General features: G+C 37.8%; 1 protein-coding gene across 40 annotated transcripts in view; it reads right to left on the minus strand.

Annotated features, from left to right (window-relative positions):
- CHL1 (cell adhesion molecule L1 like) overlaps positions 1 to 18,458 on the minus strand; it is a 229,243-nt gene that overhangs the window by 61,114 nt on the left and 149,671 nt on the right. For 31 of the 40 annotated variants that reach the window (XM_060402878.1, XM_060402858.1, XM_060402866.1 and 28 more), the window contains 5 exons: positions 13,682 to 13,804; positions 12,747 to 12,917; positions 11,736 to 11,783; positions 9,533 to 9,653; positions 4,165 to 4,349 (listed from right to left, as the gene is read on the minus strand). In XM_060402878.1, coding sequence (XP_060258861.1) covers positions 4,165 to 4,349; positions 9,533 to 9,653; positions 11,736 to 11,783; positions 12,747 to 12,917; positions 13,682 to 13,804 — 648 coding nt within the window. The remainder of the gene's footprint in view (positions 1 to 4,164; positions 4,350 to 9,532; positions 9,654 to 11,735; positions 11,784 to 12,746; positions 12,918 to 13,681; positions 13,805 to 18,458) is intronic. The other 9 variants (XM_060402885.1, XM_060402862.1, XM_060402864.1 and 6 more) reach the window with 1 other exon arrangement.

The following is an 18,458-nucleotide window of genomic DNA, read 5'->3' on the forward strand; positions in this document are numbered from 1 at the left end:
GTAGATTGTTTTGAGCTGAAAATAATCAAGGCCCAAAAGATTCAGGAAGAAACTCTGATCTAGCCACTAACTGCATAAAATAGTTTAGTTAGAAGGCCTGTTTCTGGAATACAGCTCTTGCAGAAATATGTGCCAAGAGCAGCTAGCATAGTGGATCAGATGGTAAAGAATCTGTCTGCAATGTGGGAGGCCCAGGTTCGATCCCTGAGTCGTGAAGATCCCCTGGTGAAGGGAATGACAACTGGCTGCAGTGTTCTTGCCTGGACAATTCCATGGGCTAGGTTTGGTGGGGGAAACTGCAGGGCCTAGACATTAGAGTCCACTCTATGTCCCCCTGTCTGCCCAGCCCTGCAAACACAGACAAATCCAACATTGGCTCTTCCATCTCCAGTCTTTCTTGGAGATGCTGTCCTCTCCTCTGAAGCCCTAAATATCCTCTTTAGTCTTTAGCTGAAGATGGTGTTTAAGCTCTGGCCCTTTTGGTCAGTTACTCAGTTCTCCTGGCTTGCTCCCATGTATACATGTTACTACCCTTTTGTTTTTCTCCTGTTAATTTGTTTCATGCCAATTTAATTTTTAGATGAGCCAGGAGAAAAAGGAAAATTTCTTCCTCCCTGATACTGGCACAAAGGAGAACAGATGTGTGTGGTGTAATTTTAAGTTGAACTGAAATGACTTAGTGGGTACCACAGTGAGCCTGAGGACACTGGCTAGGGGACAGGAAATATCTGGTGGTTGCAATGAGGCTATGGGCGTGCAGGAACACCAGAACAGATTTTTTCAAAGGTTGGAACATGCAACTGTATTCCTGACAGGTAAGACCTATTTGAAAGGATGGGGGGGGGGGGAAGGCTTAAGAGAGAAGAAAGAATGATTAAAATGGAAATTTCCGAGAGAAAGCATCATCACTAAATCCCAGTCTTTCATCTATTATCCATAAATCTCTGGTAACTGATGAAAATGACTTATGTTGAAATTTTACTCATTTAGTTATAATTGTAAACAAAAAAAATAAGATGATAAATTTCTCTCACGATGATCAAAACTGAGATGCAAATGTCTGAATGTTTACAATGTTATAAGCAAGCTAATTAGAGATGTTTATCACTAGAAGGAAAACAAAACAGAAAACTTGGTACCTATGAAATATACAACACAGAGGTTATTTTCTTAGTAATAGATTTCTATTAAATATCTATATTCTAACAGATCAAAAATTATTAGGTTCAGCAAACTTGGATTTCACTGCAACTTTTTAGAAGTAGATTTGTTACTTGAAAATGAGACTTTCTCAAATAGGTCAATTACTAAATTGTGTTTGAATTCATGACATCTTTTTAAAATGCACCACAATTATGGTTATAAAATTATGTACAAATACTTGCCTATTACATTTACTAAATTTCAAAAGCCCTACATGATGCAAAAGTTTACAACACACTGTTAGTTGGATGCAGTTGAAACATATCTGTGATCATACTTTGATTTTTCTATTTAGAAAATTTTAGAGGCCATTTTGGTTTCCTAGGTGGCACAGTAAAGAATTTGCCTGCCAATGCAGGAGAGGAAAGAGATGCCAGTTGGACTCCTGGGTCAGTAACCCACTGGGACCCACTCCAGTATTCTTGCCTGGAAAATTCCATGGACAGAGGAGTGTGGTGGGCTTGTGAAATTTTAGTTCCCCAGCTAGTGATGACAGATTTTAGTTGTTTATTATATTAATAAAGAATAAATATCACAGATACAGAGAATAGAGTAAAATACATGCTTTTGCTTAAGCACATTGGATGTTTTCAGAATGGGCTACATTGTCAAAGTTTATACTAACATTGCTCTTTTCTCATATGACTAATCCTGTTATTTAATTAGTTTCCAAGCAAGAGACAAAGTAAGGGAAAGAAGAAAGTGCAGGAAGGCGGAATAAAATTGAGTGAAAGTGAACTTATCCATCCATATGATTAATGAAAGATGTATTCACTGCCTTCACACTTTAAAGAAAAGAAAGACTTCTTCAGCTGGGCTTGCTTTTCACTTGCATGTGTGAAGGGAAACTCCTAAAACATACAACTGAGGGCACGTTTAGTAGTTTCTCATTAAGGATAAAGGAGTAAATATCCCCCATAAAAACATTATTTACATCTCAATACTGCTAATAGTTGTTTTATGAATAGCAAGGACAATTTGTTCAGGAAACCTGTATTCCTTTGGAGCCCTATAGTCAACATTTTAAATTGCATAATTAATTTTACATCCTTGATTTATTTTTTTCTTTTTGCAACCTTTGCAGTTCTTCTGAAAGCTTCAGTCTCACAGTCAAGAAAACCCGTGGCCAGATTGTTAAAATATTCAGCTACCGTAGCGATGTTCCAGCCATCTGGAAGGATTTCTAATAGTCAGCAACTTGGAGTAAGAGCAGCTAACAATTAGACCTGTCGGATTCGTGGGTATGTGTTGGTGCTCCGATGAGGGTCGGGGGTGGGGAGGCAGAGGGTTACAGAAAAACATCCCTGTTGTATGGTCTAGCTGTATTATGCAGAGGCACCAAACACTGACTAAAATTATGGAAAAAATCTCTCAAACTCTTCCTCTCTGAATTCCTTGGTGAATACTGTCAGAGGAATATGTCACTATTGGCAACTGTTGATATTTATGCATAACAACAGGCTTCCTCTTATAACAGGTTTTGCTTTTGTTGAACTAAGGGAAATGATACTCTCATCTTTGGTCTTCCATTCTTCCTATTGTGAGATGTGCTAAGTTGCTTCAGTCCTGCCCAACTCTTTGCAACCCCATGGACTATAGCCTGCCAGGCTCCTCTGTCCATGGGATTCTCCAGGCAAGAATATTGGAGTGGGTTGCATTTCCTTCTCCAGGGGATCTTCCCAACTCAGGGATTGAACTGGCGTCTCTTGCATCTCCTGCATTGGCAGGCAAATTCTTTATCACTAGTGCCACTTGGGAAGCCCACACTGAGAGACGGGTTTTGGAAATATGCCGCTATTCCAAATAGCAACATGATTAAAAGTTATCTTAACATTTACTTGTTAATATAACTTCCATTTGAGCCTTTCTTTTTTCCATTAATTAAAACAGTGGGCCTTCACTTAGGTATTCCTTGTGCAGAATGAAGCTTTAAGAGGGGAACTTCATTGGAATATAAATGAAAGACTTACAGCACCAGTTCACTAAATAGAAACCTGAAAGAGATCATTTCTTTCAATAGTTAAGCCTGCACAGCACTAAAAAAGCACAAATGCAGTAATCATCCCATTAATTTGATCCATACAGTCAACCAAATCATACATAAAAACTGCAGTGTTATCAGGACCACGGCAATAGGTCTGCATCAGTCAAATTCACAGGATGACTAGGTAACCTTTACATGTGCCCAGAAGCCAGAGCCCTGATAACAAATACTGTGGCTTACCTTCTTTTTCAATGGTGACATCACTGCCTACTTATTTCTGTGAATACCACAAACAATATACCAGGCTCTGTTGATCAAAAAGCTTGAGTTTACAGAAAGAGGACATGAATATAACGTGGTTTTGGCACCTTTTGGCAGAGAAATAATGCTTACATCATACTATTTTTCTTTCCCACTAGCAACATACTAAATATCATCTGAATCCAAGCGATGTATTCCCCCCAAATAGGAAACAGTTAAGACAGTAATCTGTCTGACTCCCTCATTTCATTGGTAAGAAATGGAGATACAGAAAGGTGAAGTAAATTGGGCAAGGACCCAGGAAGTTAATGCCAGGACTGGGAAACTCCAAGCTTCTCTCAGGCCTATCGTAATACTTTCTATGATGGTAATGCTTTCTTCTTTTAAGATTTCATATTATGCAGTGTTACACACATGTTACACTAAATGTTTTCTTATAATAAGATGATACGAGAGATCAGGTTTAGTGACCAAACAGTCTAAGGCATCTGTGTTCAATCCCTAACCCAAGATCTTTTCTTGTCATCTGTCCCTTCTATGTGGTTTCATGCGGTAAATGACAAACCTGATTAATTGAAGTCTAATATATTCCATTGCTCACTCTACAATTAAATGCTGAAACAGCTTACTCACTTATATATATATATTCATTTGAGGTGGACTATACATATGAATTCACTTTTTAATAGAAAAGTAAATCAACACGGGAAATGTACCTTCTACTGTAACATGAAATTCATGAGTGGCTGATCCCAAGAAATTGTTGGCTGTGCAGCGATAGTTTCCTTTGTCCTCATAGGAGACATTCTCTATCTTCAAAGTGTCGACAGAATTATTTTTTGATTCTCCTCCCTTTGGTAAATCACCTCCCATTTTGTCCCAGGCAACTTTTGGAGTTGGTCTGTGAAACAATACATAAATGGTAAACACTTTTTAAGTGAAAAATAAAATATAAAGAAATCCACAGGGTACTTCCCTCACTGTGCTAATTTCAGGCCTGCACTCAAGGGTTCCACTGAAAACATCAGCCTTCCCAGTGCACAGATTTGCACACCACCATCCACCATCCGTAGTGAAGATCAGGGTTGGATCATGTCTCCCTCATTGCAAACTCCTTTAATAGGCTACCTCTTCAGAAATCTTCTGTTTCCTCTACTAAGAGGGCTAGCTCCATGGGAGTGCTGAATATGGATGGTTAGATGAAGGATGGATGACTGGACCCATAGAAATGCACAAGATTTTTTTTTCAAGTGTGCTATCTCCCTGCGGGTGGTTTTGAAGGGGCCAGAAATAACAGCCGTCTTCCCCATATGAGTTTGAAAAAACACCATAAACTAAGACCCAAGGTTTATGATAGCAGCGGGTAGCTGTGACACCCTCTTAATCCTTATGAGGCTGCTATTGCAGAATAAGACTCAAATGTGGGTGCCCAGTGTACTGGCTAGACTGGGGAATAGCTCATTTTAGGCCAAGGTGGGCTCTGAGGCATAGACTGGGTCACCCAGGCAGACTGTTAGCCTAGTAGGGAATACAGGAACCAAGGAATGAACCAAATCTCTCTTGATGAGAAAAATCAGATTGCCCAATATAAACAACAAATGGTAAAAGCAAGAACAAAACAAATCCCAAGTTGATAACTTGTCACACATCAACCCAATGACATTTTCCACCTTATCTGGGTGGAAAACAGGAATGAGGAATCAAGCCAGCTAGGTTTAAAACAGAAAAATCCCATCTGTTGGGATTTTTGAAATGAAAATTTTTGAATGCAAACCAGACAAGTGGAGAACTGGGACACTCTATGACTTTTATGATTTAAAAATGATATGAAGAACAGTGATGCCTGATTTTAACTAATGGATGATTTTTTTTCCTCCTCTTCACTTGAGCTGTATGACTGAGTGGAAGAAGTATTTTTGCTGTTTTTACTGATGACTATTTTCTTCTCACTACATTTCTTTTTATCATTAATACCTAAAAGTTATTGAGTATGTTCTAAATGGGAGCATCATTATCATCATTTTACCAGTGAGGATTCTAAAGTTCAAGAAGTTAATTTGTTTAAAGTCACTGGGGTAATAAATGACACATTAGAACTTGAAATTGTCTGACTAAACTTGTTCTTTTGATCAGTCTTCTATTTTATTTGTGCTTTCCCCATTCTTTTTTTTTCCCCTTCCTAACCATGAATTCTGAGAATATATGCTTATAGGCAGATTAATTAGTTACTAGTTAATAAGTGAACAATTCATACTGTTTGCATCAATTTTCTTAAATTGTATTGTTAGGCAATGGTTAAAATAATTCAGTTATTATGCAAAAAAAAAAAATAGAGGTAAAAACGATGATTTTTACACACATCTAGTCTCTTCCCTCATTGCATAAGTACTTGTCTGGAACCACCACTACCGTTCATTTCACCAGGCTTAAAATACAGGATATACTACTGACTTCTGTAGAGAACAGTAAGGATGCTCAGATAGGTGGCTATGACAGTGTATTAGTTGTTGGCTTCCTGAGCACACCACCCAACAGGATGCATAACCCGTATCTCCTAACTGCTTGCTTTGCACTCCATCTGTCAAAACGGCAATTTGCCAAAGTGCAGGCTGCTCTGGACCTTAGTTCCTCCAAATCAGGGGATTTTTGTAAGCTCATACTTTAATGGTACAAGCATCTCACCTGCTGTAAAATCTTTTTTTTTTCCTTTTTGCCAGTCCTTGGAAACCAGCCTAATCTTCTAATACCTATTCTTTGAAAGAATAGGATAAAATGATTATTTAATAAGTATCATATGACTATAAGACAAATTCATCTCAGGACACATCTGTACCACTGCAAGACCATCCAGCTATTGTCTTGCTAATGTTTTTCTTTCCTTTTTCAAAAGTTTAGTAAACATTTACTAACAGCACTTGAACAATAAATTTTCAAAGGAAAATATACTGCTTAATCCATTTTTATACATAAATCCACACGATACCATCATCTCAACGTTTTCTTTAGATCCTTGCCCAGCCAACTTTAATTCCTAAACTTCCTTTGTTTGCAAGAGAATTGTATCTAGCTTCAACCCATGAATTCACAAAACAGAGAAAAGACAGAAAAATTGAGCCCAACAGTCAGCAGAGGGAATTTGCTTTTAAGCCTAACAAAGCTTTCACAGGATGTGAGTGAGTGTGAACTGGTCCATGAATGTGCTCTTTCCACCAAAGGACTCACCGTCTGCACTCCTTTTGGGGAGTGAACACTTTTCTGAATAAAATTCACAATGTTGTTTTTTAGCTATTCTTAGTTTCTACCTTACAGAATCTGAACCCCTCAACCTTTCCCTCTGAAAGCTTTCCCATTTTACTTAATAGTATCCACATTTTCATTATTACTAGCCATTTTCTGAAACATCTACTATACCCCACTCCTTTAGACTCAGGCACAGTGCCATCCTCTGTCCACCCTGCCTTTAACTGAACAGAACAGTTCATTTGGTTGAAATATGCTGAAGAAGTCAAATTTAGAGGTAGTATAGGGTTCTGGAGACAGACAGGATGGAATCCCAGCCTCCAGTGCGTACTAAGTCTAGAGAGGTGAAGTCCACTCTCCGGCCTGCACTTGCCTAACCAACAATAGGAGTGAGTCATGAGATGCGTGTGGCAAGGATAAAATGAGCTAATGTATGTGAAGGGCAAGACACAGTGCCGGACACATAATAAAGAGGACAATATCTTCATTATACTTATTGCAGTAGAAGGCTCGTGCTTAAACCTTCTTAAAGGGCCTCTCTGGCAGTTCAGTGGTAAAGAATTTGCCTGCCAAAGCGGAAGACATGGGTTCAATCCCTGGTCTGGGAAGATCCCACATACCATAGAGCAACTAAGCCTGAGCACCACAACTATTGAACTGGTGTTCTAGAGCCCAGGAAGTACTACTGAAGCCTGTGCTCCACAGCAAGAGAGGTCACTGCAATGAGAAGCCTGCACACCGCAACTAGAGAGCAGCCCTTACTTGCCACAACTAGAGAGAAAGTCCATGTAGCAATGAAGACCCAGCACTGTCAAAAGGAAATAATTAGATAAATTAAATTTTCAAATAAAACTTCTTAGAATACATTTTTTTCAAGTACTCTACAAATTTTACTATGTATCACATTCACCTGGAAGAGAATTAGACCAGATAGGATTCTCAGTCCAAATCCATGATGACTACAAAGAAAACCCTTCAGATGAACTTCTCTGACAAGACCTTAGGAATCCTCAAGTCCCAAAGACAACACATGCCAGTGCTCACTTTTTCTCTACTGGCTCATGACACTGCATTTTCTGAAAAGCCCACAGATTCTATTTTATTGAAGACCATCCATGCAGTTGGCAGCCCACTCAAGAGGTAAGTTATGGCATTTGTGGGCAACAGGAGAAAAGAGTTACTGACACGTTCTCCCTGCCCAGAGTCAACCAAGAACAGTGATGAACCATGGAAGAATGTAATTTCTACCACTATTCACACGTATTCATACGTATGAATAAGAGTAAAAATGCGGGCAGTTACCAACATGATCCAAACGAACCTGATGCTTTTCATCTCTTCACATAATACAGAGATAAATTATCTGAACAGAGGACATGTCACTGCACATCTAATTACTCTATGGAAATATACTTGGGCAGTTTAAGACAGATAAGCAACCTGAATATTTTGCAGCATGGAAAGAGAAATTTACAAAGGTTAGGGGTAAAAATTAAAAAATAAAATAAAATAAAATAAAATAAAGGGTAATGCTATTTATGCTTGTAGAAGGATTTTATCCATTTTTACCTATGTTACTACTATGTAAGCTGTTAATTATAAAGAGAGTTATAAAAAAAAAAAACAAAGGTTAGGGGTTATAAAACCATTAAAATCTGCTCCTTTTGTTCACAGTCCAATTTAAAACCACTCATTCAGAATATACACTGAACAATGAATGAGTATGAATTTCAAATTCTAGTCCATGAACCAGATGACCAGCTATAAAAAGCCCTTAGTTTACAAACTGAGTATATAAACTCAGGTGCTAGGAAGGTGGGATATATTTTCCCATGGTATTCCCAATGGCAGGGATGGGTATGTGGTGGTAAAGAAGGGTGATGATAGCAAAGAGACAATCTTGTATGAGCAGGTATTAAATAAGATGATCCTTGTTTACATAGACTTATGATAGCTACTTAACAAGCATTACAATTTCAAGAGGTGACCAACTGAAGTCTTTTCTTGGAGGATTTGCAACACTGTACTTTAGGTGTGAAAACAACTTTGGTTCATTGTTTCTGATGTGAAACTCTCTTAAATCGCATGATCTGGGACTTCTTTGGTGATCCAGTGGCTGAGAACCCACCTGCCAATGCAGGAGACATGGGTTTGATCCCTGGTCCAGGAATATTTCACAATGCCACAGGACAATTACACCTCATGTGTCACAACTATTGAGCCTGTGCTCGAGAGCCCGGGAACCACAACTACTGAGCCCACGTGTGTCACTACTGAAGCCTGCGTGCCTAGAGCCCATGTTCTGCTGCAGGGGAAGCCACTGCCTACACACGGTAACTAGAGAAAGCTTATGCACAGCAACAAAGACCCAGTGCAGACAAAAAATTAATTCAAATTGCATGATCTAGATCTGTTTGTGTGCAAAGGACATGTGGGTAAAATAAGAGAGATCCACAGAACCTGGGGAAACATAACAAGCAGAAGCAGGACAAATAATAACAGCAGAAAGACATAAACCTGGCACCAACAGTGACAGGCTGACTCTTCACAACCTCATGCTCTCAGGATGCATCCCCCGTTGACCGAGGTAAGGAGGGCACTGTCCCTGCCACCTCCATTCACACTTTCACCAACTGACAGAGCTATCTAATTATAAATCAATCTCGGTCACAGCCTGAAATCTGCAGAGAGAAGTGCAAATTACTTTCCCCAGAAATGTAGTAACAGGATTTTCTCTTCTAAAGAAATCATTTCTTAAAGATGCACGCAGGCACACTCTTCACTGCTATCTGATTCTTTACAGAACAGAAAGGAAAGAGTCATGAACAGGGTCAAGTTACTCACAGGCCTTCAGCAAAACACTCGAGCAGCAGGGTGTCCCCTTTGAGGACGGTGATAGAAGACTCACTGCCACTTTCAGGAGGAGGCAACAATAGTCTGGGTTTTCTCTGCTTGATTGAATTTGCTACAGAACAGAATAGAAAAGACTCAGATTTTGTTCAAACTAAGAAACTCCTTTGGCACTCAATCCTTCCTAAAACGTATTTAACCATATGGACCTGTGTGTATGTATGTATATTTACATACAGATATTTATTTTCACACATTTATTTCACATATATTTGACACATTTTAATATATTCCTATTTAAATAGATTTCACTCTTACCAGGAAGCATGGGTTGCCCTTCAGATACATTAACTAAGTGCTGCATCAAGTTTTATAAAGGTTATGATTCAAACCACATCTTCAAATTCAGAAGTTCAAACAGTGTTCAAGATAATTAGTTTCTTGATGAAAGTCTTAAGTTCATTGACAGTCAATAGCTTTATATTCCACATTTTAATCATACTTGGTCATGTTTGATGGCCGTGTGTATTTTTCTTGACTTGAATGTGCCTAAGTATCTGACAGGATTCCTCTTATAATACAGTTTCCTGGTCCCTACACCCAGAAACTCTGATTCAAGAAGCCTGTGGTACACATCAGGCATCTATGAATTTATCAATGAGATGATTCTACTTTCAGTCTTGTATCCTCAAAGACACTGTTGTACAAAAAGATTCACAAGCCATCTCAGTAACTGGTGAGGAAATGTTCCATTTCTAATTTTTGTAAAGTGAAAGTCACTCAGTCCTGTCTGACTCTGCGACCCCATGGACTGACTATACAGTCCATAGACTTCTCCAGGCCAGAATACTGGCATGGATAGCTGTTCCCTTCTCCAGGGGATCTTCCCAATCCAAGGATCGAACCCAGGTCTCCCGCATTGCAGGCAGATTCTTCACTGTCTGAGCCACCGGAGAAGCCCCATTTTCCTAAGAAGCCTTTCAAATACAATGGAAAATGAGGAAGCTTCCATTTTCAATGCAGATTCTGATTTCCGTTCCAAGTGTTCACACAAATTTTGTTTCACATCCAATGTCAATGTGAGTTGATGGGATATGCGAAGTGTAGAGGTGAGGCTGCTATCAGAGTAGAGGAATAAAGGTACTAACAGCAGTGTGTACCTTGCCATAGCTTCCTTACAAGTGTTTATTTGTTTTTTGAAAAATATGAACATGTATTATATGGTGTGATTTTTTTTTACACTTTTATATTGGAGCACAGCCTATTAACAATTGTGTGATAGGTTCAGATAGACAGCAAAGGGACTCAGCCATACATAAACATGTGTCCATTCTCCCCCAAACTCCCCTCCCATCCATGTGTAATGATTTTATTGAGTGCTGAAAAGATACAACAATATATGTTTGTGTTATTGACATCAAAGGAAAAGATGTTGCCTATATACACCTAATCAGTCCATTTTCAAACTGAGGGTACAGCAAGGAGAGCCCTCATCCAGCCCTGGTGATGTTATCAGTATATTAGATTACCGAAGTTATCATGGAGGGTTCATTGCTGGTGCCAATTATAAAAGAAATATTTGTTGCATTCAGACAAATGATTCTTTTCTCTGTAGAAAAACTACTTACTATATAATTTGGTTAAATGTTCTATGTGAAAAACTTTTTTTTAATAATAAAAACCATTCATAGACAAGTGAGCTTGGAAAATGCTGCAACTTATATTCTTTCTCACTGAATCACAATGGACAGTTGTGTAGTAAGTACTTCAAGAGGTCTAGAAAGGAAAATAACCATTTGACTTTCTTACACTCAATGCCTTCGCTACTTCTGTTACACTCAACCATTGCTTTTTCCCTTTCTTCATGTAGCAGCTCTCTGCCAAACTGCTGATTAACCATAAGGGGCATTTTGGGAGATCCGTCATAATTACTACATGAAAAAATGTTATACATATATATGTATTTACTTATGGTAATTATATCATCAATAAGTATATAGGTGTATTTATATAGTTATGCATTCGTAAATATTACCCCCTTTTACATAGAAAATAGAACCCTCTGTGTTAACCCTTTCCTTACTAAGAGTATCAATATATTAATAAACTCAGAAGGTATTAAAGTTCAAATTCTGAGATGACAATGAGAGACCACAGGTGAAAATAAATGTAAACATTCTACATGTCATCAACTTACCCTTGGAAATATTTTCTGTGGATGAACTCGAGTCATTAACATGCTTTACTGAAATAAAAAAATGGAAGAAAAAACTCACAAACATAATGGTAGATGCTGACATCAAAACAATGAAAAGCCATAGTTTTCTCCTACAAAAATTACAAAATGAGGTATAAGCATACTTCACTAGAACAGCGCCTTTGGGAATATAGTTGAAAAATATTTATAAAGAGCTTAATCTTGAGCTACCATAGACGAAATCCAGGTGGAAGGACACAAATTAGAGCTCCATTAAAGAGAACTGACGTTACTGAAGGATGCTATAGTGAAGCGCTGGCATAGAGAATCAACACACAACAAACTGATGAACCAAATTATGAAAAAATTATGAACCACGTTAGACAATGGAATGGTCATGCCAACTTTTGACTCTACCAGAGCCAGTTATTCAGTCAATGAATTTCTGGAGATTATCTCTGCCCTTTGAATCTTGGTTATTTCTTCGACTAATAATGACAGTTTTCAAATTTAAGAACCCAGAATGCCATCTGCATAATCAAGTAGGAAAGAGAAGCAATTCAAATAACTTTGCCAATTTGGGAAATACAGAAAAATTCGATGTGATAAAAATGATCATATTACTTCTTGTTGCTTTTGACTCTGTTCTTTTCTCCCACATGTTCAGCCTTGCCAGTTTATCCAAAATCACAGAGATTCTGAGCCTGAGACTTGCTGAGAAAACCCTGGAATTTTGTTCTGTATTTCACACAAGGATAGTGACTCGACTCTCTAGTCCTCAAGTGAAATCACTTGTCCTGTGAATTGAGATTTGATTTTCTGGCTGCAGGAGACAGAGCTACTGTCGATGCGCAGCTGCAGATGTTTCTTTCATCTGGAAGGAGTCTCCAGAGTTCAACTAAACAATGCTGGAAAATATCAATCCAGCTTTAACTGGCTTCAACCAGAATAAAATTACAGACACATTTGTCTTCCACATTCATGCTGGCACAGTAAATTATTTCAACTTACAACTGTTAACTGTTAGCTTCATTGGCATTTTCTGCACAATAGTCCTCAATCTCGGGAACGCAGCAAAGCAACAGTAATCGTTCCGACTGTCCTGTTCCTCCACATTTGCGAAGTACAGATCTCCCTTTTGGCTCATGTATACTCTCTCATCTTGCTTAATGTGTTCTAGTTCTGGAAGAGAAATATCTTTTCATTAAAAGGGGCAATTGTCCTTTATTATGCCTCGTCACCTTTTTTCATCATCCTTTCTTTCACATTATTTTGTTTTTCATGTAGGCTCTTCTTATTCCTCCCAAGTCTGGTCTTACTATAGAAGTGATTAATCCCTCTGCCATGATACAGCCTAGTTAGGTTCTAGGATGGGTGGAATCTGGAACTCTGGCTACAACCAAGAGTAGCTTCTTTTGCTTTCTTCCAAATACTGTACGATTATTACTTTTCTCTGTGGGTCATAATGAGAAAAGATTTAGATAGACCTGCTAAGGCACATGCCAGAGGTAGGGTTTACAAGAAGCTGGAATCCCAATGCAAGAGCTGATAATAGCTTTTGGAAAATTAAACACAGAAGTTAATACTAATTTCTAATACTAATAATAATTTGTGCAGCACTGTATTAAGTAGGTGCAACATATTAAAAGAGAAATATACAGCTAGCAACACAGATACAAGCCATTCTCAATTTGACATACTGTATCGTATTAACAGACTCTGCTCTTTCCAGATATGACAAAATCAACACATATTCAGTGGTTTTCTAGTGCTTTCGTGTATATTCACAACTTAGAGCAGACTATAGATGGAAATAGTTTTTAAACTATACTTGATTTCACATTCATAGGTTCATATTAATTTTGTATCCTTCATTTCAGTATGTCATTTGACACAATGCATCAAATTAAAATGTCCCCTTATTGATAGAACAGAACATTACTTACCAATATTCATCCAATAAATGTGTAAAGGTGGCAGGCCTTTGGGAGGGTTGCATGGAAGGACAATTGGATCACCTTCCTCCACTTCAAGAGGGTCAATTTTTTCTTTAGGAAATTTTGGAGTATCTGATATAAAAAAACATTTAAAGACACTGTTTAAAAATTTTAATCTTACAAGTAATGCTTAATGTTACAAGTATTATCTTAAAGCATTCTTCTTGTAGAAATTGGAACATTTTTAGTAAATTCAACACCCTAAATCTTCTTGTCTATGACCTGCAGAGGAAAATAAGGTTAACAATCTGTGCTGCATCATTATACAACTTTAAAAATATTTCTGCATTCTGCAGAATATTTTTACAATATTCTGCATTGTAACTGGAGATAACAAATAATTTTGCTTTGACATCAATAAGGCAACAATACGCTTGTGCACATTTCTCAGTGACGAGGTATAAGCTCTGAGTCACAGGAGTTGCTTGTTTTAAGTTTTCATAGATTTGGTGTCATTTTTCTCCAAACGTTGTGATTTATTTTTAGGCAAATATTTATTTTCTGTCTTTTGCTTTATTCTGAAGCCCTTGAATGCGACTGGCAAATATTCCATTCAGATCATAATCAAACAAAATACACAATTCAAAGCCCACATGGGGAAAAAATGGTATGAATACAATGAAAAGCCAAACATGACCACTAGAAGTTGCAAAGAGAGCCATCCACATTGGTGGAATCACTCCCAGTAAATAAAATTTTAAGTGAAATGAAATGGATGTAGGACAGGAGACTTTGCAGTATTTGAAAATATTGTTTCTTTCCCATGCTGGAATCAATTTCCTAAAAAGGTCAATGCAATTACTGAGAATGTAAGTCACAACAGTGCAGAATTTGAAATAGAACACTGAAGTTTGATATTTTATGAAGTTATTTATAAAAGTTTTAAGAATATTCAAAATATATTCCACCTCAACATTCCTTGTACATCTGCACTATAGAATTACTTAGGGTTTGATAGATGAGAAAAGTCTTATATGAGGTATTTATAGCCTTCCTGACCTGGTGGAATTTATTAGCAGTTATCCATCTCTATATTTCATTCTTAAAATATGGCTCACAAAAGATTACTATTATTCCTGAGAGTCTAAAAATATATTCATTTACTGTCAATTTTCCTCTTGAGAAGCTTTGTGCCGTTCCCTTGCTCCTCACCCCCACCCCCTACTGTAACTCCTCAGTGATTGAGGGAACTCACTGACATTTCTTATTGATGCACTAGCTACAGTGAATTGCTTTTTGTCTAAATTCAAGGACCTTTCACAGCTTAACATTGCAGGGGGCAGTGTCTTTATTACACTGCCTTTGCCAGTTCAAAAGACAGGCGCTGGCATGTGACAGTCCTCACTGGATTCCCTCGCAGTCTACTCATTCTAAAATTTCTCCTGGCAAGTCTGGAAATAAAATTTGAGATAGGAACCATCTTGGACACGAATTTGGTATATTTTCTGCGAAATGATTTGTATAACATTTGGTGTCAGTCAAAGCTAGGGCTTGATAGATATAAGTTTGAGCAAGCTCCGGGAGTTGGTGTTGGACAGGGAAGCCTGGCGCACTGCAGTCCATGGCGTTGCAAAGAGTTGGACACGACTGAGTGACTGAACTGAACCATCTTAGAATCATGCTTTTGCTTTAGGTAGAATGAAACTTCCAACAAAAGACAGAAGAACATCTGAGTATATCCCCTACATGTACCTTGTTGATAAATTATCGATACCACCTATTTGGTAAAGCCTTAGCTTTGACTGACAGCAAATGTTAAACAAGTCATTTTGCAGAAATATACCTTACGCAAGTAAAGTGCAGTAACTTACAGAACTAGTATGTACCCTAAGCTCCAAATTCAAATCACTTGTTTAGTGAAACTCGCTCTAACTAAAGCTCTGTATTTGTTATTGAAGTTAGCAGTGTTGTTTGGTAGTTATTGAATCTATTTATAGATCTCTTTATACTCAGATGATAGAAGCAAAAGAGGAAGGGAAACAGATTAGGAAATGAAAGACGCATGTAATCCTGTTTTGCAACTAGCAAACTTTACAGTGCCAAATATGAATACACAGTTCCCTGGGTGGTATCTAATGTAAAGTCGCTAATTAAGTTGTATAAAGCCCTAATTGGAGAGCTGTCTCTTTAGAAAAAATTTAATAATTCAAACAGATAGTATCGCCAGTGAAGCACTATCATTCTTGCATTAATTAAATCTAGATTATAAAATTCTAATTACAAAAGTGTAACTATGTTACTCAACTGGCTTCCAAGGCATTCATAATAAAAAAGATAAAATAAGATTTAGAAGTCTACCAAAGCCTTTATCACATACCATAAATCTGGAACAGCTGTAACCAAAGAGTGAAATTAATACCTGGAAACTGGGAAGAATATTTATATATTTAATAATTTAATGCCCGAGAATAAACACTGTAAAGGATATAAATTTGTCAGGGTTTTTTTTAGATCTTACTCTTTGACTTTCAAACTATATTATAAATTTGATGCAAAGCAAAAACGTGAATATTTTAACATCCACAAATAAATGTGAAATTTAATTATTATAACAACTGCAAGCATGACATCTACCTCAATTCAATTTAAAAAATGACTATTTAACTCCAACCAATGACTTTTGCTAACTGTATTTCTCTGGTGATAAACATTAGCATTGTTGAGTTTGGACAGATGCAATACTTTAAAAACATGAATTGTAAACAGTCATTTTTCTTTTGTATGAGGCAACTACACTGCTGGAGCTCACCAACACACTTCAAATGAGTGCTCTATTAACACCAAAAGCAAAATCACTTAATTGTGTATCACTTAATTGTGACTGGACTTGATCATGGAATGGTGTCTTTGCAAAGGGATCAGCATCCAAGTCTACATTAGCATCTACCTAACTAGGATTTGAAGAATGTTTGGAATCCCATATCAAGTCTAGATGAAGCCATAAACATTTAAGTCCCTATCAGTCTACCTCATCAGAAAATCAAGCAAAGCATAGCACCGATCCCTTTACTATTTTCAATAGGCTTCCACATTCATTACTCAGTGTAGCAGACAAACTTCTAGTAACAACTCGAAGGGCCCAATTCCCTAAAAACCCACCTAGCATGAAAAGCCTTTCAGAGAGACAAATTAGCTACATGCTAGCAATGGCACCCCACTCCAGTACTCTTGCCTGGAAAATCCCATGGATGGAGGAGCCTCGTAGGCTGCAGTGCATGGGATCGCAAAGAGTCAGACATGACTGAGCGACTTCACTTTCACTTTTCATTTTCCTGCATTGGAGAAGGAAATGGCAACCCACTCCAGTGTTCTTGCTTGGAGAATCCCAGGGACGAGGGAGCCTGGTGGGCTGCTGTCTATGGGGTTGCACAGAGTCGGACACGACTGAAGCGACTTATCAGCAGCAGTCTTCTTATTGAAGCTATCAACACACAGCAAACCTGCAAATACAAAATCTCTAGGGGCTCTATACTTGAGGTACTGACAATTTTGAAACTCATCATCTTAACTCTTTCAACTAATATACTAAAAAAAAATAACATCTTTATATTTGAAATAAAGCAGACTTGTGAAAAACAATTTTTTTATCTACAGACTAGCCTATAAATAGCTCTGGCCTGGACACTAAAACTAACTGGCTATTTTGCTTCAGACCACTATCCTTACTTTCTGTGCCCCCTTTTTACTTTTCTCTGGTATCTTAGAATCCTTTCAATTCATCTCTCTGCTACTGCTGCTAAGTCGCTTCAGTCGTGTCCGACTCTGTGCAACCCCATAGACGGCAGCCCACCAGGCTCCCCCGTTCCTGGGATTCTCCAGGCAAGAACACTGGAGTGGGTTGCAATTTCTTTCTCCAATGCATGAAAGTGAAAAGTGAAAGTGAAGTCGCTTAGTCGTGTCCGACTCTTCGCGACCCCATGGACTTCATCTCTCTGGTCTCCTCAAAAGCCTCCCTCAGAGGCTTTTCTTAAGGACAAGTTGCACAGTCCCACATGGAAACCAACAGTAAAGAACTGGTAATGAAATGTCCTCAGAGAAATTTAATGAAATACAAGTAATTCTGACTAACCACGTCAATGAAAAGGTACTGGTGACCTAATCATTACCAAGTTACATTACCTACAGATTATCTTTATGTTACCTACAGAGTATCTTTTCTCTGATACCCAAAGAATAAAATCAAGTCTCCCTATATTCTCTGTCTCTCTCTGAGTCTGATAACCTATTGCCAAGGTTATTTCCAACAAAGAAGGATAATGCTTTTTAGCTCATCCAGAGGATGTGTTAACAGAATAATCAAAGCATAGGCAACACTGTGTAGCATCGGATATAAACATGTGTTCTGGAGCCAGTTGCTTAGGGCTGAATCCTGGCTTCATCCCTTACTATGTGACCTGAACCTATTACTTAATGTGTTTCAGTTTCTTCATTCATAAAATGGAATTCGACATGACACCTAATTCATTGATTTGTGGCAAAGTTTACATAAACTATTTCATATGAATCAATTAACATAGTGTCGGGCACTTAAAAATCACTCAATATGGTGGCTCTTATTCAAATATTTTCACTTTACATGGTAAACCCAGCCACATTGTATAGAGATGGGCAAAGGGACAAAGGGCTTTCCTTTGCTATTGTTTTTGATCTTTATGTAGCCTATATCATAACAACTTCTACATTTCATTCAACTATTTGGAATTAACTTTATCAAAGAAAGTAGGGA

This window comes from Ovis aries, chromosome 19 (assembly GCF_016772045.2).
Source record: "Ovis aries strain OAR_USU_Benz2616 breed Rambouillet chromosome 19, ARS-UI_Ramb_v3.0, whole genome shotgun sequence".
NCBI lineage: Eukaryota > Metazoa > Chordata > Mammalia > Artiodactyla > Bovidae > Ovis > Ovis aries.